General features: G+C 40.7%; 1 protein-coding gene across 1 annotated transcript in view; it reads right to left on the bottom strand.

The window, feature by feature from the left end:
- Positions 1-26,284, bottom strand: part of Rsf1 (remodeling and spacing factor 1) — a 120,359-nt gene that overhangs the window by 70,549 nt on the left and 23,526 nt on the right. The window contains exon 2 of the mRNA XM_028877454.2: positions 19,999-20,090. Coding sequence (XP_028733287.1) covers positions 19,999-20,090 — 92 coding nt within the window. The remainder of the gene's footprint in view (positions 1-19,998; positions 20,091-26,284) is intronic.

Below are 26,284 nucleotides of genomic sequence, written 5' to 3' on the forward strand. Positions count from 1 at the left end.
CACAGCTCACATTGAGCACAGGGAAGGCAAAGATGAATTAAGAGGTGAACTCTGGGGACTGTGGATGTAGCGCAGTTGGCAGAGTGCTTGCATGAAGTCCTAGGTTCATCCTCCAGCATTGCTTAGAACAGATGTGGTAGTGCACACTTGCAATCCTAGCACTGGCAGGTGAGGGCAAGAGGTCTGGGAGTTCAACATCATCCTACACAGCTAGAATACATGAGATCTTATCTTGAGGCAAGCCAAACCAACCAACGACAAAAAAGAAATGATCTCTGTACCAAAAAATCCAACTGATCAATCAACCAACCAATCAATCAACAGTCTACAAATATAAGAACACAAAAAGAGAAATAATAATAATAATAATAATACAATCAATGGAGAAAGAGAAACCTAACAAAGGTTTTATTCAAGTAGTGACAACTGTACACAGATCAGAAGGATTAGTGACATTTTACCCACTAAGGAGCCAGCATGTAGAAAAATTGCTTTTTATTATTTGTGGGGGGGGGGACAGACAGACAGAGAGACAGACAGAAACAAAGACAGAGAGAGATAGGGAAAGATTCAAGTGAGATGATGTCCTAACCTATATGGACGCCCACACAAAAAAGGCTTACACACACACACACACACACACACACACACACACACACACACACAAAAAAGAACGTTTTTTTTCACTGATCCTTTATATCCTTCTTTTATGCCCCATTTCACTAATTTCTACCCTCATTTTAATCACTTTTGTCTGTCTGTTGATTGAGGGTTGAACTTACATGGAGGTTTAAAACCACATAGCTTCAGATTCAAATCTTGCCTCTCCCTACCAGCAGGGTGACTTTGCTGAGTCAATCACCTAGACTTGGACTTGCAAGCTCTTCTTCTGTAAATGGAGGTTTGGGGCAAATAAAAGATAAGGAATTTGCCAATCACATACTCGCTGTAGCATGCCTCCATTATATATATGCAAACCTGAAAAGAATTCTAGAAAGCCATAAGAAGAATCAATTAGAACACAAGCAGGAGCTAAAATGAGGTGGTTTAAAAAAATGCTAGTAATCTTCAAAACGTAGGGAACTATTGTTTCCAACCCTAGCTTCAGTCATGTGTATGGAACATGTTTAAGATGTAAATACAATTATTAGTTATTGATTCATTTTAATTTCCCATTTTTATTTTCTGGGGATTAACCATATATTTTGCTGAACCACTTCTAATGTTATGCTCTATGTCCAGTATGATAGTGAATTTTGAATACTATCAGCATATATTAATCTGACAATGGATTTCATTATGTTTTTATACATTTACACAACATATTTTTATCATTTTTACCATTTGTTTTATTCTTCTTTTCATTTTATGCAAATTAGTGTTTTGCCTGCAAGAATACACATGCACCATGTGCATGCAATGCCCGTAAAGGACCAAACAGTGCCAGTTCATCTGTAACTGGAGTTACAAGTTGGGAGCAACCATGTGGGCGCTGGGAACCAATCTTGGGTCCTCCAGAAGAACAGCAACTGCTCTTAATGTCTGAGCCATCTCCCCAGCCCCCCACACTACATGTATAACTTACTGCTTCAGGGGCCATGCGCCATTGCTTGTACTGTAAGCTAGGTGATGTGTTGTGATCACATTCCCCTCTCCATAAGCGCTTTTCTGCTCCTTCCATTCCTGCCAGTCCCTCTGTCTTCTCAACCAGTCTTGCTTCTGAGAGTGACTATGTTTTCACAGATGATGTTTTCACATTTAATGATTTGTGTTTGTGTGGGTGCATGAGGGTACACATGCACCCACACATACATGCATGCACCACAGCATGCATCTTGAGGCCAGAGGACAACGTTCAGGAGTTGGTTCTGTGTGTCAAGCAGTCGCCAGCCTTGGTGATGAGATTCTGTACCTCCTGAGCCCTCTTACCAGCACTAACAGTGAATATTTTGAAGCTAAGAGTCTTGCTAAATCTAGAGAAACCTGTTATTTATTGTGGGTACTTATATACGTATATTAAGTTTATTTTATGTATAACATGTTTAAAATAAAATTTATCCTTTAAATCTTTTTAACTGCATGAGCCACTGTATTATTAATTTTATTCAGGATTTGGGGCAGCTATTATTACTTTTTATTTCTGAAACATTTCTTGGGCTACAGAAATAACTCAGTCAGAAAAGGGTAAGTTTTGAAAGCATAAAGGTGTGTGCTCAGATCCCAGTGCCCATGTAAAAGGCTAGGTGTGCCTATAATCACAGTGCTTGAGAGGCAGCCTGGCTGACATCCTGAGTTCACTGGTCACACAGCCTAGCTGAGTGACTCCAGCTTCATAAGAGACTATTTCAAAAAAAATAAGGTGGAGAGAGCAACTGAGGAATACATCCAGCATCAACCTTTGACCTCTACATGTATGTACACACATGCATGCATGAGTTTGTAAGTGTGCATTCACACACACACACACACACACACACACACACACCACACACACCATTTCATAATTCAAAAAACTTCAACCATTAAATTCTCCTTTCACTTTACAGGACCTGGGGTAAGCTTGTAATCTACTTTCAGACTATATGGATTGTCCTATTCTAGAATGTTCATGTAAACAGAATCATAGAACACTTGTCTCTTCATTTTTTTTCAGGTCTTCCTTTAGAATACATCTCTTGATGAACATCTTGTTTCTACCTGTAGGCTCTAGTGAATAATGCAGCAATAAACATCAGCAAAAAAGTATATAAGTCCCTGTTTTTAAATATATACGTAGAAGTGAGACTTCTAGGTCATCAGGCAAACCAACTTTTAGATTTCTGAGGAAATGCCCCAACTCTTCCACAGCAAATGTGCCGTAATGGATTATCTTGAAGAAATGTGGAAGAGTTTAAATCTTCTCCTTTGTCATATCCCTGCCTTAGAAATAGTTACTTTACTATATATAAAGTGTTTTATCACCGTGATTTAAGATTGCGGGTTTTTTTGCCAGGTGTGGTAGTAACAGCTTTAATCCCAGCACTTTGGAGGCAGTGTGATCAGGTGTTCAAGGCTAGCTAGCCTTGGCTATGTTGCAAGTCTGAGAACAGTCTTGCCTACATAGAATCTGTCTCAAAACAAAATTGCATTTTCCTGACTAATGAAATTGCACATCTTTTTAGGTACTTACTGAGCATCTTCTGTGGAAATGTCACAGAATTGTACTTATTTAATTGTTTTTTGGGGGGTAGGAAGGGCGACACTCTCATAAAGACAAAGCTGGCCTCAAACTCACACTATGTACAAGGATAACCTTGAACTTATGATCGTCCTGCCTCTGCTTCCGAAGTACTACAGGAGTGTGCTATCACATCTGGTTTATTCAGTGCTCCAACCCTGAGCCTCATACACACTAAAGATGTTTACTCTCCTAAGTACCTAGAAATGCATATGTCTACCTATGAAAGGGCATCTTTTCTCTGTTGAGTTTTAGAAGCTCCCTTCCCGCATTTTTTTTTTCACTTTTTGAAGATTTATTTTGTATGATGGCTGTTTGCCTGCATGCACACATGTGCATCATATGCATGCCTAGTGCCCATGGAAGTCAAAAGAGGGTGTCAGATCCCGTGGAACTGTAATTGTGGATGGCTGTGAGCCACCATCCGGCATGTACTTGAAATCAAATCCAGGTTCTCTGCAAGAGCAACAAGTGCTCTTAACTGCCAAGTCATCTCTCCAGCTCCCCAGTCTGTTTTATCTTCCCCCATTTCCCTATGTGTGTGCATACTGTATGTTTGCATGTGGGGGGGGGTGCATATATGTGTGCTGAGTGCATGTCCAAAGCCAGACTGAGATTGTTGCTAGGAATCATCCTCGACTGTTCTTGCTATTCACTAAGGCAGGGTCTCTCAATCAAACCCAGAGCCTGCTGATATGGCTGGCTCACTAACCAGCTTGATCTGGGAATTCTGTCTCCACCTTCCAAGACTGGAATTACAGGCAGGTTGCCATATCTACCTGACAATTCTGTGGATTCTGGCGGTCCAAATTCAGGTCTTCAAACTTGCTGGTAAGTGCTTACCCACTAACCCATCTCCTCAGCCCTTAGGAGTTTTTTTTTTTTTTTTTTTTTTTTAATGTGGTGTTTTGCCTGCACATACATCTGTATATGAATGAGGGTGTTGGTTCTCTTGGAAGTGGAGTTCCAAACAGCTGTGAGTTGCCATGTGGGTGCTAGGAATTAAACTCAGGTACTCTGGAAAAGCAGCCAGTACTTTTAACTACTAAGCTATCTCTCCAGCCCAGGAGTTGTTAATATATTCTGGATAATAAACTGATTTGCAAGGTACATAATTTGCAGCATGAACTACCTCATTCTACAGGCCTTTCTCATTTTCTTTATAACGTTTTCTGATGCACCAAAGTTTTTAATCTGATCGAGTCTAGCTCATTTTTCCTTTTGCTGCCTACACTTTTAGTGTCCCATCTGAGGATATAGTTTAAATGCAAGATCACAGGGATTTCCCCTAGGAGTTTTATGGAGTTAGGTCTTACATTATCGAACCATTCTGAGTTTTTTTTTGTTTTGTTTTGTTTTTTTGTTTTAAGATTTATTTATTTATTTCTTAAGCATACAGTATTCTGTCTGCACATATCCCTGCAGGCCAGAAGAGGGCACCAGATCTCATTATAGATGGTTGTGAGGCACCATGTGGTTGCTGGGAATTGAACTCAGGACCTTTGGAAGAACAAGCAGTGCTCTTAACCTCTGAGGCATCTCTCCAGCCCCTGAGTTAATTTTTATATGAGGTATAAAGTAGGATACATGTTCCATTTTGCAAATTGTATTAAAAATTAGTATTTAACATTATACATAACAGTCAAAAAATATAAAAATGCTACAGTGAATGGATGATAAACTATATACATTGTATTCTGTCCTTCTCAGTTCAGTCAGGAATCAAAGCCCTGGGCATGTTCTTATGAAACAGCCATTAAACCATCTGAAGTCGTCACATAGAAAATTAAAGAAAGCACAATGCAGTATTACTATATCCACAAGCATAAATAATTTGGGTCAAATTCAAGTAAATTTGTGAAGAAATAAATGCCACAAAGGGGAAAATGTTATTTAAAATTATAGTGATGTTTCTTTGATGAGTTGTTAATATTTATACAGTATTTGTTGGACTCCAACAATTTGACAATAGTGTTCTGAGGGCATTCATACAGTTTCATTTAATAAGAATTACATTTTACTTACTGGGTAATCGGCTTATACACTTAGGAATTAAGAGAGTCAGCTCTGTTCTCATGACAAATCTGGTGGTCTTGCTGATACTCTTCTGTGTAATAGATATAACGTTCCCTACAAGCCCATGTGCTCCAACACCTGGTTCCCGGCTAGTGATGCTGTGTGAGGTTATGAGACCCTCGGGACATTTTCGGTCTCTTGGTCCAGCTAGGCGACTGGCTGCAAAGAAGGACCAAGCCGCTTCTGCTACTTCCTTAGCATGACGGACTAGAAACCCCGAGAGCGGAGCCAGAGCTTCCCTTCAGTTACTTCTACTGGGTAGGATCTCGACGACAACGAGAAAAGTAACTGACGCGGCTGTAGGACAGACAGACCTGGCTTCGCCCCTTGCTTTGCCATCCTCTGTGTGTTCTTTGGAGCACCACGGGAGTTACCTGTGTATGACCTGGGATGTGGTGAGAACTAAATGATACTGCATGTACAATAGCACAGTGCCAAAAGTAAGTTATCAAACACCAGCAGCCATTATTACATTATGGAAAAAACATAATTCTAAAAAGTTTTGGTGGTATGAAAAAAAAAAATCCCGAAAAGAAGCTGTGTCTGGCTGTGAACAAAGAACTCCTGGAAGGAGTCTGTCTGCAGAGACTGATGGACCAATTGGGATTTTAGCACTGAGGAGAGATGGGAATTGGGTAGGTTCAGAGGCTAATTACTTTATCTTGGGCTAGTTTTAGCTCTCTGGAATGGTCATTCCTTGCTCCACTCTGTATCTGAACTAACAACTCATGATAATGAATGAATGAATAAATAAATAAATAAACCAACCTCCTAGCTACTAACTTATCAGAACACTAGCTTCTACCAACCGAGTTGAAAACGGCATCGGATAGCATCTTGGGGCCTACAGAACGGCCCCTCATCTCACTGTACTCATCCCTCTGGTGTACCCACCAACGTATTTTAAAGTTGCCTCAATTTATGACTTTTTTGTTCTATGAAACCATAAAAACCCTGTGAAACTGCTTCCATGTTGGAACATGGGATTTGGGGTAACCTAAATCTGTATTCCTGGGCCATGGTCACTCATAATGGCTCCAGAATAAACTATCTCTTACTCTCTTTAAGAGTCCTTGTGTAGAGGTCAGAGAGCATTTTTATATCAACAGTGGGAATGTAAAATGGCCTAGCCACTATGGGAGGACATTCAGTAGTTCCTCAAAAAGTTAAACACAGAAACCATTATATGACCCCTTCACTTCTAGGTATGAAACACAAATGAAAATATATGTCCTATAAAATCGTGTGTACAAATGTTCATAGCAACATTATTCCTTAAAAATGAGAAGAAACTTAAATGTTTATGGACTGGTAGAGAAATAAAAAGTGGTAATATCCAAACACTGAAATAGTATGGCAATAAAAAGGAATAAAACACTAATACATACTATAATACGTACAAACCTTGAAAACTTTATACCAACTGAAAACAGACAGATACCAAGGTCAGGTTTCTGGTTCCCTTTGTAAGGAATGTTCAGAATTGGAAAGTTCATGGAGATAGAAGGTAGAGCTATGATTACTAAAGGCTTGGCAATAAGAAGGTATGCATGTGTTGGATGGACTACAGATGATGGATACTAACTAAGTCTCTTCAGTGACAGAAATGCTTTAGAATAAGATTGTGGTAATGGTTTGATGATCTTGGGAATTACAAAAAAAAAAATCAATGAAGCATACACTTTAAATGTCTTGTTATGTGAATTACATCTCAATTAAAACTCCACAGAGTTTAGGATACAAATAAAAGCTAAGAGCACCAATCTTATTTCACCTGAGAAATACAGCTGTAAACATCTAATTCTTATCAAATATGACCAAATTATCAAATGATGAAAGATGCCCCTTATGAAGTCATAATTGATGACAGCTTCTAGAGAATCACAGCACCAGGCTGGGGGCTGTGTGGGTACCTCAGCGACTGCGCAATTATACAGTACAAACCTTGTTGGTTGCCAGACCAGGGGATGGTAGGGCAGGATGCAGGAAGTGAGGGAAATAAGGAAAGGGTAGTGGAGTAACGACGCTTTTTGAGATTGTTCAGATCAAGGCCATGTTTTACCAAATTTATTTACATTAAAAGAATTTCTATATTTGTTATTAAGGACAATTTTACCAAAAATTGTCTCTTTTATCTTCCCTTCACTCTTTTGTTGTTGTTGCTTTTTGAGCAAGGTCTCACTAAACAGTCCAGGCTGGCCTTGAACTCAGAATCTTCCTGCCTCGGCCTCCCCATTGCTGGAATCTGAACCATGCATCACCACGGGTGACTCCCTGATTTATTCCGAAGGATGAACAATGAGGTTACTTCTTGTGGAAGAGTAGAAGCACACCCCAGAAGGACAGGTTAGGTTACTCTATTACATTTTTACTGATTTATCTTCTGTAAGGACAGCCTGCCCAGGCATGACCAGAACACGTGGAGAGGTGGGTGCTGGTTCTCCCCTTCCACTATGTGAGTTCCCACTATGGGGAGCAAACTCAGGACCATCAGCCTTGCTGCCAAGTGCCTTTACCCGCTGAACCATTTCACTGGCCCAAACTAAGGTATTTTCTCATTATCCTTTTTGCATAAAAGCCCATAAAATAATTTACTTATTACTTATTTGTTCATTGTCTAAGAAGCACATGTGCTTTTGGACCCCAGCAGTAGTATAGATCACTGACATCAACATGCCCTTGAAGGGCAGCACAGACCAGACATCAACATGGTCTCCAATGGCAGCCTGGATCACTGGCATCAACATGGTTAGACAGTGAAGGCTTCTGTGTGAGAGAGAGAGAGAGACAGAGTCCAGACAGGAAGCTATTTAAAAACTGCAATGATGATGCTCAAGTGTAGTCCTGCAGAGTTGATGGCTTCTGGCAGGGCTGGAGGGGGAGAAGGACTCAGTTTCTTTAAGGGGCTGACCACTGGGAGTTTGACCATGCTTCAGTGAGTATATGGGCAACACAAATGGGACTTGGTGGGGTTTTTTTTAGAGGGGGTGCAAAGGTGGGAGGGTGGACCTGAGAGGAACAGGAAGAGTGTGATAGGGTGCATTGTATGAAATATCCAAATAATTAATAAAAATATTATGTTGGGGGAAAACATCAACAACTATATTCAATGTGAGCTAATTTCTTTTTCATTAAAAAGTTATCTAAATCGGGGCTGGAGAGATGGCCCAGAGGTTAAGAGCACTGGCAGCTCTTCCGGAGGTCCTGAGTTCAATTCCCAGCAACCACATGGTGGTTCGCAACCATCTGTGATTTGATCTGGTGCCCTCTTCTGGTGTGTAGGCAGAATACTGTATACATAATAAATAAATAAATCTTTAAAAAAAAAAAAGTTATCTAAATCACTAGTGCAGAATACATAAAAGGATCACAGAATCAAAGAAAAAACATTATAAATTGTCACCTGCTTCTCTTAAGAGTTACAACTGACTTCTTTTAAGGGGATAGCCTCAGCCTGGTGGTGGTGACACATGCCTTTAATCCCAGCACTCTGGATGCAGAGACAGGTGGATCTCTGAGCTCAAGTTCCAGGATAGCCAGGGCTACACAAAGAAATCCTGTCTCAAAAAAGGGGAGTGGAGGTGGGGTGGGGAGAGGCAGCTCAGTGGCCCAGAGCACTGACTGCTCTTCCAGAGAACCTGGATCCAATCCCCATCACCCACACGGTGACTCACAACCATCTGTAACTCCAGTTCTAAGGGATCCAATGCCTTCTTCTAGCCTCCTTGGGCATCAGGCACACACAGGTCACACAGTCAAGTATCCAGGCAAAACACTCATACACATAAAATAAGAAAATAATAGTGATAAACATAAAAAAAAGAAAAGAAAAAGAAAAAAGGGGATAGCCTCTTGTTTATTTATTATTTATTTATGTTTTTCAAGGCAAGGTTTCTCTGTGTACCCAACTGTCCTAGAACATACTCTGTAGACTAGGCTGGCCTCGAACTCAGATCTGCCTGTCTCTGCCTCCTGAGTGCTGGAATTAAAGGCACATACCACGTCACTAACTAGGATAGCTTCTTTTCTATTTTTGGTTGTGAGTCCGGCCTTTAACAGCTAAGCTACCTCTCCAGCCCGGATAGCTTCTTTTATAATCCCATTCCCTGCTACTTTTGAAGGCCTTGTGGTTGACTTTGGAAAGCGCAGGGCAACAGGAAAGTCTAGGCACAGACACTAAATTCTTAGTATAGGGACATTAATCATCCACCGTCAAGGTTGTCTGAAATTGTCTGTGGTGGCTGAAATCACTAACAACCAAAGGCAACGCAAGAGTTCCATGATGTGCCAGAGTTCAATGACAGAGAAATTCCTTTGTGCCTTGCCAAGTGAAAGGAATGTGAAACAAAACATAGGGCCCAGGCTTACCCAACCAAGCAGGAAGTCAACAGGTCCTAGCAGACCATTTAGTTTAAATTCCGGTTCACCATGTTTATTTTTAGAAGGGTCTATCTTAAAAGTAAAAAGTAACTAGATAAAACTTGTGGGTTCTCTTCTAGTTTGAATAGTTCTGAACAATGTATGTAAGGTAGTGCAAGACATGAAACAAAAACGAATACCCTTAGTTACACGGGTACCTCTCCGGCTATCAGGTATCAAGATCTGTTGGTTCTACTTCCCACAAAGGAAAGGGAGTGAAGGAGCGGGGAAACATTCCCACACCCAAACCCCAATTTAAGGCTTCTTCACTGTTCACTCTGCTTCTCACAAGCACTTCCGCATCCCGTGATCGCTGAGCTCTTCACTACACTCTCTTGGTACCTTATTACAGGTACTATAGTAAGGCTAAGCTACCGGCAATTTCCTAACAAGTTCCTGCTCACTCTCCAGGTCTTACTTTAGCTGTTTTAAAGAGACCCTAGGAAGACATAACAAATAGGAGTTAGTAGTGTGGTTTGCTTAGTCTAAGCTGAGGAGGAAAGTAAATGCCAGATGCTTGGTCTGTATTTAAACAGAATTTTAATTTAATGATATCCCATTACTTCAAAGGAGAAAGAAACAGCTCTTAGTAATAACATATGTATAGCACTACTACAAGGAAAACAATACAGAGCAAAGAAAGGTAAAAGTACTACCACAGAACTGGCTGCCAACTGCAAATGAGAAATAAATACAAGAAAACTGAAGTTGTCTAAGTGACTGTTGAACCTAGCATCACTGCTTAAAAGGTGAAAAGAAGCAAGCACCCGAGAGACAATCTAGAGGAGAGACAATGTGAGAGGCATTTCATCGAATGGTGCATCAAAAGCACTGGAGTCAGCAAGTCCTGGGCTTCAATGAAATGCTGGTTCTGTCATTTTTAGCAATATGGGCCTGTACAAGTTTTTTAGCTTCTCAAATTCAATTTCCTTATACACAAAACAGAGATAATCTGTATTTCAAAGTTACAAAAACACAAAAGAAAATGTAAAGTTTTAAACAGTACATAGTTAATACTCATTATAAAAACCGCACAATAGGAACCAGGTCTTTTGGAACACGCCTGTAAATCTCAGCACCAGAGAGGCTTAGGCAGCAGACTCAGAAGCTTGAGGCTACACAGCGAGACCCTGTCTCAGAGGAAAACACAAAACAAAACACAGACAATAGTTTCCACAATGAAGTTAATACCAAGTCCACAGAGGAAAAATTCAAACAATAGTTTCTATAATGGAGTTAAACTAAGGGACATCTTCCTGGGAAATGCCTCAAGGAGACAGTAATACTCAGCTGAGGCTTAAGGGATAAGTGAGTTTGCCAGGAAAACGGGTTGGCAGGAAAGCATTCCAAAAGATACAGCATCTGCAAGAACTCTTAGGAAAAAGATGACAGGTTCAAGGCAGAGTAGATTTGTAAGTGAGAGGAAAATTTTCTAAATTGGAAAGTATTATCGCATCATTTCTGTGTATAAAAAGTCCCTTTTGGGGATGGAGAAACGGCTCCGTGGGTAAGAATACTTGTTGTGCAAGACCGAGGACTGAGTTCAGATACCCTGTACTCATGTAAAAGCCAAGTGCGGCCACACATACCTGTAATTGGGGAGGAGAAGAGGGGTGTTGGTGTGCACAAATATGTGTTATAGACAGGAAGATCACTGGGACTTGCTGGCTGGAGCCAGCTTAGCTGAAAATTCCAGGTTGAGAAATCCTGCCTCAAGGGCATCGATGAGGCAGAAGAATGTTAAAGCTGGCTTCCTCTGGCTTCCATACAAGTACACATGGATGAACACACAGACCTACACATGTGCACCCACCTGCATGAGACACATACACGCACATCCTTTTGCACCAGTGAGGAGGCGATCAAATGTTCAAGGATAGGGTGGTGGTCTAAAGTTATGGAGGGGGGACTGTGAAGGGTCAGACAAGGGGTGGTAAGTGCATGAGATACGCAGAGCAACTGGGGTACGCAAAGGAGATGAGAGAGATTTCATTGTTGCGGGGCTGCAGGGAAAAGAATTCTGGGGCAACGCCTAAATCTTGGTTCAGGCTAAAAATGCTGGTGGGTGACATGAACACATCATGGGCTCTATAGGTATGACAGGTTCGGAAGAGAACAGAGCTGGCTTTTGAAGTATTTATGTGACATCAGTTGAGTGCGCCACCATGTTGATATAAATGGAGAGGTTTATCCTTTCCATATCCCTGACATTAGGTTAGTCAGTGGTCTTGTCCAGCATTTTAATTTTATGATGGCCAAAACTAAGAACAGTAAATGGTCTACACTGATATCTTTAGACCAGATATCAATCAACTGTATCTACCGAGGGCTAATAAATATTTTAAATATTATGGACTCTCGGTTAAACTGCTTGGCTTTGGCACTGTAGCATGATGTCAACTACAGATCATCTACCAACAGACCTGTCCCTGTTCCAATTCCACTTTATTTACAAAAACGGGCAGGATTTGGCTATAGTTTGTGAGTTCCTACTCTAGACTAGCAATAGCACTTTTAATAATTCACAGGGAACAGTGGCTAAAAAGGAAAAGCTTAATAATATAACCTGAGTCAAAGTGAAACTTGAACTTGGACTTGCACAGTATTTTATTGGCTGTTTTCTTATCAGTGTGACAGAGCACCTACAGGGGTAACATAAAGGGGGAAGGATTGGTCCTGGATCACAGTGTAGCAGCTAGTCCATCAGTGTGGGGAAGACACGCTGGAGGAAGCATGTAGCTACAATTCCCAACATTCTGGCAGACCAGAAACACAGACAGCTCTGGCTGGAAGCAGGGCCAGGATACATAACCTCAAGGCTTATTCCTAGTGGCCTAAGTCCACCAGCTAGGTCTCAAATCCTGAAGGTTCCACAATCTCTCAAAGTAGTGCTACCGGACAGGGACCTGGTGCTCAAGCATGTAAGCTGTGAGAGGAGTTCCATATTCAAACCATAACAAACATAATGACTGGTTACTTTATATAAATAAAATTTACTGGCAAGTACTTAACTACACACCAAGTTCATACAATATAAAGTATGCCCATTTTTGGTGATTTAGAGAAGAAAATAATATATAGTATATGAACAAATACAATATTCCTTTAGAAAACAATATTGATTCCTCTCTTTCCTTTGTTTTGTTTTTCGAAACAGGATTTCTCTGTGTAGTCCCGGCTGTCCCAGAACTTGCTCTGTAGACAAGGCTGACCTCGAACTCCCGAGTTCGAGTTGGCCTCTGCCTGCCTCTGCCTCCCGACCGCCCAGCTAGATATTTTTCTTGTTGCCAATAGAGAACTTAGTTGTTTTTAAGGCTGTAAAATCAAAGATACAGCTCTGCTTTATGTCTTTGCCAAGTTATTTAATAACATTTATTCATTCAACAAATAATGGTTAAGTGTGTATATGTTCCTATTCTAGGGATGATATACATTAAAAGTCAAGTACATTTTTCCAGTAAAGGGCCACATAGTAAACATACCAGACTTTGAGGCCTGTGCTGGCTAGTCTTTTGTCGACTTGACACAAGCTAGGGTCACCTAAGATGGAAGGAACCTCAATTGAGTAAAAGTATCCCATCAATTGGCCTCTAGCCAAGCCCATGGAGCATTTTCTTGATTAATGATTGATATGAAAGAACCCAGCCCACTGCAGGTGATGCCACCCCTAGGCAATCAGTCTGAGTTGTATAGAAAAGCAAGCTGAGCGAACAAGCCCTGGAGAACAAGCCAGTAAGCAGCATTCTTCCATGGTCTCTGCTTGAGTGAGTTCCTGCCTGGCTTCCTCCAATGATGAACTATGATCAGAGGTGTAAGCAAAAGAAACCCTTCCCTCCCAACTTGTTGACCGAAACTCAAGATTCTTAATTCAAAATAGCAAATGGACCTGACAGTCTTTAAAGGTTTCTCAAAACATTTCTATTGCTGTGATAAAACACAGTAACTGTCCAGGCAGGGTGGCGCACGCCTTTAATCCCAGCACTCGGGAGGCAGAGCCAGGCGGATCTCTGTGAGTTTGAGGCCCATGTGGGCTACAGAGTGAGTTCCAGGAAAGGCGCAAAGCTACACAGAGAAACCCTGTCTTGAAAAAAACTTAAAAAAAAAAAAAAAAAAAAGAAAAGACAAAACCAACACCGTAACCAAGGCAACTTATAGGAGGAAGGGTTTATCTGGGGTACGGTTTCAGGCGGTTAGGGTAAATGGTGACAGGGACCGCACAGCGGCAGACACAGCCGCTGGAGCAGCAACTGAGAACTCACCCCTCAAACAGCAAACAAGAAGCTAAGAAGCGACAGGACTTCTGAACCTCAAAGTCCGCCCCCAGTGACATTATTCCTCCAGCAAGGCCACACCTCCTAAACCTACCCAAAGAAAACTGGGACTGAGTGTTAAGATGCCCAAGAATACGGGGGACACCTCATTCAAGCTGCCACAGTGGCTCAGAGTGGTAAGGTGAGAAGTATTCAAGATAAAAGGACAGTTAGGAGCCAGATATGACAGCACACACCTTAAATCACAACACTCAGGAGTCAGAAGCACACAAACCTCCTGTGAGGCTAAGGTCACCCTGTTCTCCATACAGTACACAAGACCACCCAGAACTAGAGTGATGTCCTGGCTCAAAAACAAACACGCGGTGCTGAAGAGATGGCTCAGCAGTTAAGAGCACTAGCTGCTCGTCCAGAGGACCTGGGTTCAATCCCCAGCACCCAATTGCAGCTCAAACTGTAACTCCAGCTCCAGGAAATCTGATGCCCTCTTCTGGTCTTTGAGGGCACCAGGCATGCACATGGTACACGGACATGAAGACAAAACACCCATACACACAAAATAATTTAATAAATTAATTACATGTATAGGTTATATGCAATTACAGTGCCATTTTATTTAAGAGAGTTGAGCATCTATAGATTTTGACATCGATAAAATACAGACCAAGTACAATGAATGGCTATTTAAGACCAAACTCTAGAAACTACACAAGTTTTTAAAGAAGATTTACCAAAACTAAATGACAGACTTTGTTTATGGATCAAAAATTACTGATGGTGCCGGGTGGTGGTGGTGGGGTGGTGGGGGCGGGGCGGCGGCGGCGGCGGCGGCGGCGGCGGCGCATGCCTTTACTCCCAGCACTTGGGAGGCAGAGCCAGGCAGATCTCTGTGAGTTCGAGGCCAGCCTAGGCTACCAAGTGAGTTCCAGGAAAGGCGCAAAGCTACGCAGAGAAACCTGTCTCGAAAAACCAAAAAAAAAAAAAAAAATTTACTGATGGTAATACAATCTCTACACAAATTTCAAGCTGGCATTTTTTATTTGTTTGTTTTTCAAGCTGGTATCTTATAAAAACTGGTAAACTGATCCTAAATTCATATGAATAATTCAAGAGCAAAACGGGTAAATCCATTGTGAAAGGTAACATTTTAGCTGGGCAGTGGTGGCCCACACCTTTAATCCCAGCACCTGGGAGGCAAAGGCAGGCAGATCTCTGAGTTTGAGGCTAGCCTGGTCTACACAGCAAGTTTCAGGGCAGCCAAGGCTACACAGAGAACTCTCTCGAAAAAAAAAAAAAAAAAAAAAAAAAAGAAAAAGAAAAGAACAATTTTAAACTAACTAAAAACCTATAGTAATCAAGACAGTACAGCAGTAACAAAAGAGATAAATGGAATGGGAACGAAACTTCAAAACTAAACAGCACATTCCTGGTCAGCAGCCATTCTCCAAGATGTCGACAAAATGAATGAAAAAGCGCTTTCTTTTGATAACCAGTGGTGGGACAACTAGAAATCCATATGGCCGAGAATCTAATTAGATGGCCATCTCACAGAATAAACAAGTTAACTCAAAGTAGATCACAGGTCTAAAACCAAGACCTCAACTTAAAAAGGTAGTATTACATCTGTCCCTTGAGAGTTAGGGATGTAGCTCAGTGGTAGCATGTACTCACAGTCCTGGGTTCAAGCCTCAATACTACAAGGGAAAAAAACTTAACAAAACAACACTTTCAACTTTGGGCTAGAAAAGAGTTTCTTAGACACGACATCAAAGTACAAAACACAAGGAAAAAATAGATATTGTGGACTTTATTAATTAAAACTAAAGTTAACTTTTAATGCATCACAGGAACTATCAATAAAGTAAAAAGACAACTCAAAAATGGAATGAAGTATTTGCAAATCATATATCTGGTACAGTTCTAGTATACAAAATACATAAAGAACTACACAAGAAACACACAACTCAGCAGCACCAATACAAATGACTAATTTAAAAACTGGCAAGGACAAAGAAGATACAGACAGGCAAGAACACATGAAAAGAATGTTCAACATACTAATTATTAGAGAAATGCAAACATACTAGGATGGTTACTATAAAACAAAATGAGTAAGTGTGTTGCTACCCTCATACATTCCTGACAGAAATGTAAAATGGTATAAGTCATCATTGGAAGCGTCTAGCAAGTTCACACAAAGTTAATACAGAATTACTACATGACACAGGACTTCCACAACAGAAATGAAATCACTTGTATACCCCAAATTTGTACAAATGTTCAAACTGCAGCACCCTGCACAGTGGGCAAAAGATGGAAGCAAGCCAAAAACCATAAACCTAAAAATGATTAAATAAAATGTGCCCTAACCTTACAATGGAATATGATTAAGCATAAACAAGAGTACCAATACAAGCCAAAAAATGGATGAACCTTGAAAACATCAAGCTAAGTGAAAGAATAGACACAAGAGCGGTATGCTAAGATTCCACTTACAGGAACAGTAAAGAATAAGCAAATCCTTCAAGACAAATCAAACCAGGGCTGCCAGTAGAAAAACGTCTTTAAGAGATACAAAGTTTCCTTGGTGATGAAATGTTCTGGAACTACACAGCAGGGCAGCTGCTGCACGGCACCATGAAAATACTAAGTAAAGGAAACCTGACCAAAGGACTGTACACTGATGGTCCCATTCACATTGATGTCCCATCCATGTCCAACCCAGAAGAGGCAAACTGCTAACAGTATAAAATGGGGAGGTGCGGCTACTGCTGAAGAGTGTCCAGTTTCTTCTCTGAGTAGATAGATACCGCTGTGGCCGCACAACTCTGTGAATGCACTGAACGCCACTCAACTGTTTTTGTGAAAGGAAGAATTTACAGTACGTGAATCTAGCTCAACTCAAAAAAGTAGAACTAGAACCACGTCATAGGGCTAACGAGTCCTATAAAATCATCTCCTCTCTACTTTGGTATCCTACAAAGCCTGAGAACAAGTTAGAGTGAATTAATTAAGATACTAACTTACTCAAAATACTAAAGCTTGTTAGTAACAGAGCCAGGATTAGAATATGATACTTCTACCTCAGTTCTCAGAAAACTGAAGAAAAAAAAAGCCAGAAAATTAAAAAACTCTTTTAGCCAGGCTTAATATAGAATATAATTTCAATACTCTGAAGGATTGCAAATTGAAGATCAGCCTAGACTGCAAAGCAAGAACTGCTCAAAAAAAAAAAATAAAAAAAAATAAATAAATAAATAAATCTTTAATATAAACAGATATTAACAGTCCTTATAATTTTTTATTATTATTATTATTTTTTTTTTTTTTTTTTTTTTTTTTTTTCGAGACAGGGTTTCTCTGTGTAGCTTTTGCGCCTTTCCTGAACTCACTCTGTAGCCAGGCTGGCCTCGAACTCACAGAGATCCGCTGCTCTGCTCCGAGTGCTGGATTAAAGTGTGCCCACCACCACAGCTATTCTTTTAAATACTATGTTAAAACTAGTATCCTGATCTCAGCTTAAGCTCCAAACCCTTCATTAATTAGTAATTTTGCAAATGCAAAAACATCAATTTCACTGGTATTTTAAAAAGCACTTAGAATAGCTAAAAATTTATTCATTTATCACTCATAGGTTAATGTTTTCATCAATTTAATTAAATATTACCTAATTTTTCTTTTAGAAAATACCATTACATAAAATCTTTGAAATTCTAAGCCAACTTTACAGTGTTTTATTTTATACTTTAACATGTTGAAAATTAATATGTGTGTGTGTGTGTGTGTGCACTGCATGTGTTTGTGAAGAAAAATCTATCTTTCCTTTTGTTGTTCTGAAGACAGGGTTTCACATAGCCAGGGGGACCTGTAGCTAGCTCATTTAGAGGCCGAATCTGAAACCTTGTTAGTCCCCCTACTTCCAACTTCTGGAGTGGCCGGGATTATGGACTTAGGCAGCACTGGTAATCAAATACAGGGTCTCTGTTATACTAGGCCAGGACTCTACCCACGGATCTACATACCCAGCCGAGTATATTTTATATTAATTTTTTTCAAAAGCTACAAATTAGAGTTGGAAGCCTATGTTCCATCCCCCGGTGGTTTTTGTCAGAGATTTGAGTACTTCAGTCAATAGGATGATGGAAGTGATCTTTGCAATTCCTAATCTGATAAAAACTGAACTGATTCAAATCATTGTTTATCACTTAATTTGAAGCGGTATAAAATTAAACAAAGACAACCCAAATAGTGTATATGGTATTTATTATAAAAACAAGAGTTCTTTTTTTTTTTTTTTTTTTTTTTTTTTTTTTTTCGAGACAGGTTTCTCTGTGTAGCTTTGCGCTTTCTGGAGCTCACTTGGTAGCCAGGCTGGCTCGAACTCACAGAGATCCGCCTGCTCTGCCTCCCGAGTGCTGGGATTAAAGGCGTGCGCCACCAACGCCCGGCCAAAACAAGAGTTCTTATCTACAATGAATCCTCTTTCCACAGCTCCCTATAATCAAACACATCCCCCTGACCAAAAAAAAAAAAAAAAAAAAAAAGGAATGATAGTATTTTTCAAGTTTTATTACATTTGTCTATTTTTGTGTGGTTTCCAGTGTGAGACGGAGGTCAGAGGACAAATCCCAGGGTTCCTGCCCACTGTGTAGAACCCTGGGATTAAAGTCAGATCATCAGGCTTGGTGGCAACTGCCTCTGCCCACCGAGCCACCTCACTAACTGATCACAGTTTTGTTCTTTACGCAGACAAGAAAAATCTTCTTCCATCACCTAAAATTATAACCTAATACTCTAGTATGATACAGTCAAAATAATCCCACTGACCATCATGTAAATAAAGTGCAACAACACACATGAGCGTAGGCTTCTCTCTAGTATGCAGTTCTCATCGTTTGGATGCAATTCTGGACAGAGTCTGAACTGGGGACTGGGAATGGAGCTCAGTTTGTAGAATGTTTGTCTAGCAAGCACAAGGCCCTGGTTCTATCCCCAGCACCACACGATAGCACACATCTAGGATCTCAACACTCGGAAGTGGAGGGAGGAAGACTTCAAGGTCATCCTACACAGAGAATAGTTTTGCTGTTAGGAGGCTCCATCCTAGAGCTGAGAATACCCAGATTGTTCTGTCAATTACACGTTAGACTTTTTGACTTGATGGATAATTCAGAAGTCTTTCCTACTGACCTAATAGATTTTAGAGATTCTCTCTCCCTCTCAAAATATTTCATGTATGACTGCTCTGTATATATACCTGCATGCCAGAAGAGGGCATTAGATCCTACTATAGATGGTTGTGAACCACCATGTGGCAGGGAATTGAACTCAGGACCTCTGGAAGAGCAGCCAGTGCTATTTATTAACTGATGAGCCATCTCTCCAGCCCCAAGATTTTCTCTTTCAAATCAGGGATAAACTCCGGTTCTGTCTATACCTTCTGAGTGATTTAAACAAAAATACTTTATTTGATCGGGTTGATTTTAAAGAATGAATGAAGAAAATGTGGAAAGTTCTGAGCAAGTGGAAGTGGTGCCATGTGCCCAAAATCCCAGGACTGAGGTTACAGACACAAGAGGATGGGGAGTTCAAAGCCAGCTCAGGCTACACAGACTTCAGCTTTAAAAAACAAACACAAAACAAAACAAAAACCTCAGGACACCAAAAAGGCACAACTTTTAGACCTAACTAGAAATTAAGACTGCTACAATGGTAGAGTTCTTTGTCTAGCATGCTCAAGGCATGATAAAGCTGTTGTTTCCCTGGGCCTGGTGAGGCAAGAGTATCTCAAATTCAAGGCTAACCTGAGTGTCACAGAGTTCTCACCAAAACCCAACACTAAATAATATTAATGTTGTCTCCCAACAAGAACTTACAAAGAGAACTTCATACACAATAGTAACATGGAGTGCAGTCACACTCAAATAAATTATTTGAGAAGCATTACTAAATGCAAACATCAGTTCTCATTAAAGAAACAGTATTTCAGTGGCAGAGAAGGTGATTTGTAGTTACCTTGATCAGGTATTTTTCCCATCTGTCTGCTGTAACCGATTTGCCAATCTTCCTCATCAACTTCAAATGGAGCTCCACCAATTCTTTTGGTACTTAAAAGGAAGGACAAACTTCTGTTAGTCAACAAAATAAAACATTTACAAACACTTAACAAAATAAAATATTTACAAACACTTAAGATTTAAAAACACAAAAACAAAACCCCACTTCCTCTGGTCCTGAATCCTTTCTCAAAGCACAGAAAGCTATTGATTCTGCTTTCTTTATCCCTGAATCCTGAAAAGCCTAAACTAGAGTGAAAAATGACTAACTACCATTATCTGAGACCTAGTAGGGAATAGTTCTATTTCACACTATCATTAAGAATGAAACCTATTCTAAGCTAGAGTAAGTCACAGCAGTTCAATGGAGTCTTTCCACTCCACTCTGGGTTTCAGAATTCCATTTCCAATGGGATTTCTGTTCTCATAGGTAAAGAAACACACCCAAAATAACTCAGATTATATCAAATCCAAAAGTGGGGATGTATTTACTATAAACAAAGTAATTGGTATAAATGCTATATAGAATTTAAGGGAACTGCAGCGTGGTATGAAGCCACCCTCCCAGGGAAGAGGGAAAGGCTTCCAGGGCGAAGGAGCCTGCTTCTCCTTCAGTCTTAGCAGCGGGATTACATCTTGCTTATGATAGTACACAGAATCCCAGCCGAGGCCATTTGAGGTACTTCAGGCAAGATCTTCCAGCACCATGTGCTCCAGCTCTAACCAAGTGACCTTATTTTTCTTGCTTTTCTTTCTACTCAATTTAATAATCGCAAGAGGAAAGGGGGACCAAAACAACTTAAAAGTCGTCATAATAAGGGAAGAAGGGATTTCCCACAACATTTTTCTCCAACAATTTCAAAGCTAGCTAAAAGCTGAAAGACCAGTACCAATAGAAACCCTTCACCTAGACGTACTGAGTGATCAAATTTTTGCCACATTTTGCAGAGTTAATGCCACCAGGAAATACCTCTCTATCAATACAGTTGAGAACAAAAGGATAAGCAGCAGCTAATCAAGTCAACAAAGAGAGAAATGTGTCAGGTAAAAAGAAATGTGTGTACGGAAGTCTCAAGACAATCAAAAATGTCTGGTGTCCATGGGCACCAGGCTCAAACACAGAGCACATACATGCACACAAACACTCATACACATAAAAATAATTAAAGAGAGCCAGCAGCGGTGGCGCACGCCTTTAATCCCAGGGCTCAGGAGGCAGGGGCAGGCTCTGTGAGTTTGAAGCCAGCCTGGTTGACAGAGCAAGTTCCAGGTTAGGCTCTACAGAGAAACCCTGTCTCAAAAACAAACTAATAATATAATAAATATTAAGAGAGAAAAAGAATCAGCTGGGCACAGTGGTGCATGCCTTTAATCTCAGAACTTGGAGGCAGAGGCAGGCAGATTTCTCTGAGTTTGAAGACAGCCTGGTCTATAAATTGAGTTCTAGGATAGCCAAGGCTACACAGAGAAACCCTGTCTCTAAATGGCCCCCTTAAAAAAAAAAAAGAAAAGGAAAGAAAAAAATGAATGAATAATGAAAAGAATCCTTCCTCCTGAAAGCAGTTTTTTGAAGTTTTATTAAACAAGGCTGTTGGGATGGCTTATTGAGTAAAGATACCTGCTACAACCCTGACAACCTGAGTTCAATCCCTGGGAAGGAGAAAACCAACTCCACCAGTTTCTGATCTCCACATGCATCATGGATACCACACACATGATGTGCAAATGCATACACACAGTCAGTCAATAAATAAATGAAATAAAAAGATTTTTTAAAAACTTGTGCTGGGTGGTGGCGGCGGCGCACATCTTTAATCCCAGCACTCAGGAAGCAGAGCCAGGCAGATCTCTGTGAGTTCAAGGCCAGCCTGGTCTACAGAGCAAGATCTAGGACAGGCACCAAAACTACACAGAGAAACTCTGTCTCGAAAAAACAAAAAACTTGTAAAGTTATGTTGAAAACTTAACGTACTCATCCTTGCTCTTCTCACTGATGGTCTAAATACTTAACTCTTCTGTACATAAAATTAATTGCCGTAACTGAAAGTAAGACAACTGCTGGGCTAGGATGTAGCTCAGTGACAGGGCACCCATCTAGCATGCTGAAAGCCAAGTGTTCTGGGCCCAGCAACACATGCACACACAACCATGATGACAATGACTGGTTTAAATTTCTACACTGTAGAAGAAAACATATTCTTCTGGGTAACTTACTAAGACTAGGTCTCTTGAAGAATCATAAAACATCAAATTTGCAGGTACTTTTATTCATGACTGAATGAATTTTTGGATTGCTATTTGTTTCAAACAATACAAGAGCACCAAATATGTAAATATTTTTAAATAAACATGTATCGACTAACATGCTAGTACTATTGTTTCAAGTCCCTTTCAAGGAACACATGCTCCTCCAGCCTTGGTCTCAAGGTGTTTGAAAATGTCCTTTCTTGTGTCCCCTAGATTATTATCTTCCTGCCCCCTCTGCTTTAATCTAAAATACTCTAATGTACATCACTGTACCTGATGAAGAATGTGTTAAGGTAAAACTATCAGAGTGGCTTCACAAAGTGTCCCTTTTCCTCACGAAACAGGAAGTTCAGAGTGAAGAACTGCTAGTTCCATTTAATACCTCGGAGGTGTGGCATCTTAAACTTCCTGGAACTTGTCCTATTTCTAGCATGCACGGCTGCATGGCTTCCTTCATCCTAGGCACCTCATCTCACTCTCAGGGTTCGACCATTTAATGCCTAGAAAGTAATTCTTCTACATCACTTTATCAGGACAGTGTCCTTCCTAGTGTCCCAGAATGGCCCCACTTTGTCCTTATACATCAAAAGGTACTACAAATTCCAGAGATTAGATGTACTAGGCCTGCCTTCAGCACCTGGGACAGTGCTCACCAACACACTATACCATCAGTCACTTCAAAACTAGGGCAGTTTGGTCTTTCCTTTTCTTAATCTGTATCTTTTTGCATAGTTGAATACATGTACTTGGGCTTTGTTTTCCCATCCACTGGGACAACATCCATACTTTATTTCATTTTAATTATAATTCAAATACCATGGGACTGGCTTGTGTTGAGTTGGAGAAAGAAGGTTTAGATCAGTGGTTCTCAACCTGTAGGTAGTTACCTCACAGGGGTCACATATCAGATATTTACATTACAATTCATAACAGTAGCAAAATTACAGTGATAAAGTAGCAATGCAAATAATCTTATGGTTGGGGGTCATCACAACATGAAGAACTGTATTAAAACGTCACAGCATCAGGTAAGTTGAGAACCATTAGTTTAGACCAAACAAAGGTTACTAAATTCCCTCACACAGGGCAAAAGACACTAATAACCTTTTTCATACAGCCTTTGAGCTCAAGAGGTTTTCACATTTTTTTCTTCTTTTTCTGAGACAGGGTTTCTCTGTATAGCCCTGGCTGTCCTGAAACTCTCTCTGTAGACCAGGCTGGCCTTGAACTCAGAGATCCACCTGCCTCTGCCTCCCAAGTGCTGGAATTAATGGCGTGGGACACCACCACCCAGCGGGTTTTCACATTTTTAAAGAGTTTAGTTTGGTGGAAAAATGAAGTGTTTTGTGACAAATGGTAATTACAGGAAATTCAATTTCAGTATCTAAGAAGTTCTACTCGACACTCATCCCCTCGTGTACTGTCTGCAGCTGTGCACAGACAACAGCAGGACAGTTTCAATACATGTTATTCTGACTAGACACCCGAAAATTCTCTCTTGCAGGACTGCAGGCTGGGCGGGGCTCTGAACATGCTAAATATCTTCTTTGTCCCACTGAGCTGCAACTTCAGTGAGTTGTACAATCAGAATCTTTAACTGGATACAGTGCCATTAAAGAATATTCTTGTAGCCAGGAAGTGGTGGCGAGTGTTTTTTATTCCCAGCACTCAGAGGCAGAGGCAGATGGATCTCTGAGTTCAAGGTCAGCCTGGGCTACAGAGCAAGTTCTAGGACAGCCAGAGCTACACAGAGAAGCCCTGTCTCAAAAAACCGGAAAGAAAGAAAGAGAAGAGGAAGAGGGAAAGGACGATGTCCTCACCACTCTACTTTGAGGGTAACACCCTGCGACCTCGCTATAATGGACTCTCATTGTCCTGCTCTCATACCCAGTGATACAGTTGCCATGTGTTTTATTTCCACATATTTGTGAATTGCACTACGTAAGATTTTTGTTAAGGATTATCATTTTAAAAGACTTAAAACTGGAGAAAATTAATTTACTATTTATTTGCATGTTTACCATTTCCTCAAACCCTCATGGGTGTCTAGATTACCCATCTGATTATATTCTTTGCCTATAATGATTCTTACTGTATAGACAAGCTAGTTCACAGCAAATTCTCTAGTTTAATTTGTCTGAGAAGTTCATTTCTCCAATATTTTTTTAAGACTATTTTAATGGATAAAGATTTCTATGTTCACTGGGCAGTGGTGGTGCACACCTTTAATCCCAGCACTCTGGAGGGAGAGGCAGATCTCTGTGAGTTCCAGACCAGCCTGGTCTACAAAGCGAGTTCCAGGACAGCCAGGACTGTTTCACAGAGAAACCCTGTTTAGAAAAACCAATAAGATTTCTATCTTGGCAGCCCCCAACTCAGTATTTTTTTAATTTTATGTGCATAAATGTTTTGTCTTCATGTATGTCTGTGCACACTACATGCATGCCTGGTGTCCATGGGAGCTAGAAGGCGGCATTGTATTCCCTCAAACAGGAGTTATAGACAGTTGTGAGCCACCACGGGTGTGCTGGCAATCTAACCCAGCTCCTGTGGAGGAGGTAGGAGGAAAAGCAATAAGACCAGAAGTTGAAGGTCATCTTCATGTTTGTAGTGAGTTTCAAGCCAGCCTGAACTACATGAGACTCTTATCTTCAAAGGTTAAATTAAATTAAAAAAAAAAAAAAAGTTTACTGAAAGGGACCTAAATTTGGACTATGGAAATGCATCAGGAAGAAAAAGTGTTTTGAAAAAAAATCAAATATCTTACTGGTGTGTGCGACGATACCAGGCAAGTTTAATAAAATATATTTGAAATGTACAAAAAGGATGGAGTAAAAACAATTTTGGAAGAAATGATGCCTACAATATCTCCAGGTTTGATGAATATTATTAGCCCATGGGTCCAATAATCTCAATAAATCTAAAACAGCTAAAATATATACAACATAGGAAGACATAAACAACAATAAAGAACATAAGTAATGCCAGGCAGTGGTGGCATACACCTTTAACTCAAGGCCAGATTGATCCACAGAGAGAGTTCAGGGGTAATATCACCACCACACCCAGTTTTTGTGGTGCTGGGATGGAACCCAGGTGTGGTGATTTAAATAAAAATGTCCCCTGCCCCCCAACAGGCTTAGTCACCAGGGAATAACACTATTTGAAAGGATTACAGGGATTAGGAGGTGTGGCCTTGTTGGAGGAAGTGAGTCACTGGGGGTGGGCTTGGAGGTTTCAAAAGCCCAAGCCAGGCCCAGTCTCTCTCTTCCACTCTCTCTGCCTGTGTATCATCAGGATGTAGCCCTCAGCTACTTCTCCAGCACCAAGCTGCCATGCTTGCCACCATGCTTTCTGCCATGATGATAACATGCTAAGCCTCTGAAACTGTACAGGACCCAATTAATGGTTTCCTTTGTAAGAGTTGCCTGTCATGGTCTCTTCACAGCAATAGAACATTGACCAAGACACCAGGTTTTGCATGCTCTCAAATGAGCTAAGAGGAATGTCTAGGAATCTCTTCTGGTACAATTTAAATCTTTAATTTCTCCTTATACTATTTTTTCTTTAAGCACTTTTGTTAACTCTGTGCGTGCGTGCGTGCGTGCGTGCGTGCGTGTGCACACTTATGTGCATGTTTATACAGGTGCCCATGGAGGCTGGCAGAGGTCACCAGATCTCTTGGACCTGGAGTTACAAGTGAATGTGAGTCTCCCCAAGTGATGCTAGGTGCAAAAAACCCAAACTGGTACTCTGAAGCAACAGTGAGCATGCTCTTAACCACTGAGCATCTCTCCAGCCTCTTGTCTTGTTTTGTTGCAAAACAGGGTCTCACTATGTAGCCCTGGCTGGCCTGGAGCTTGCAATACAGAGCTGTCCTCAAACTCATAGAAAACTACTTACTTGCCTCTGCCTCCAGAGTGCTGGGATTAAAGTCATGTGTGACCGTGCCTGGTTTGTTCTGGAGTGGGGGGGTGGGGGGTGGGGGGGATGCTGAG

Source organism: Peromyscus leucopus, chromosome 1 (genome assembly GCF_004664715.2).
Source record: "Peromyscus leucopus breed LL Stock chromosome 1, UCI_PerLeu_2.1, whole genome shotgun sequence".
Lineage (NCBI taxonomy): Eukaryota > Metazoa > Chordata > Mammalia > Rodentia > Cricetidae > Peromyscus > Peromyscus leucopus.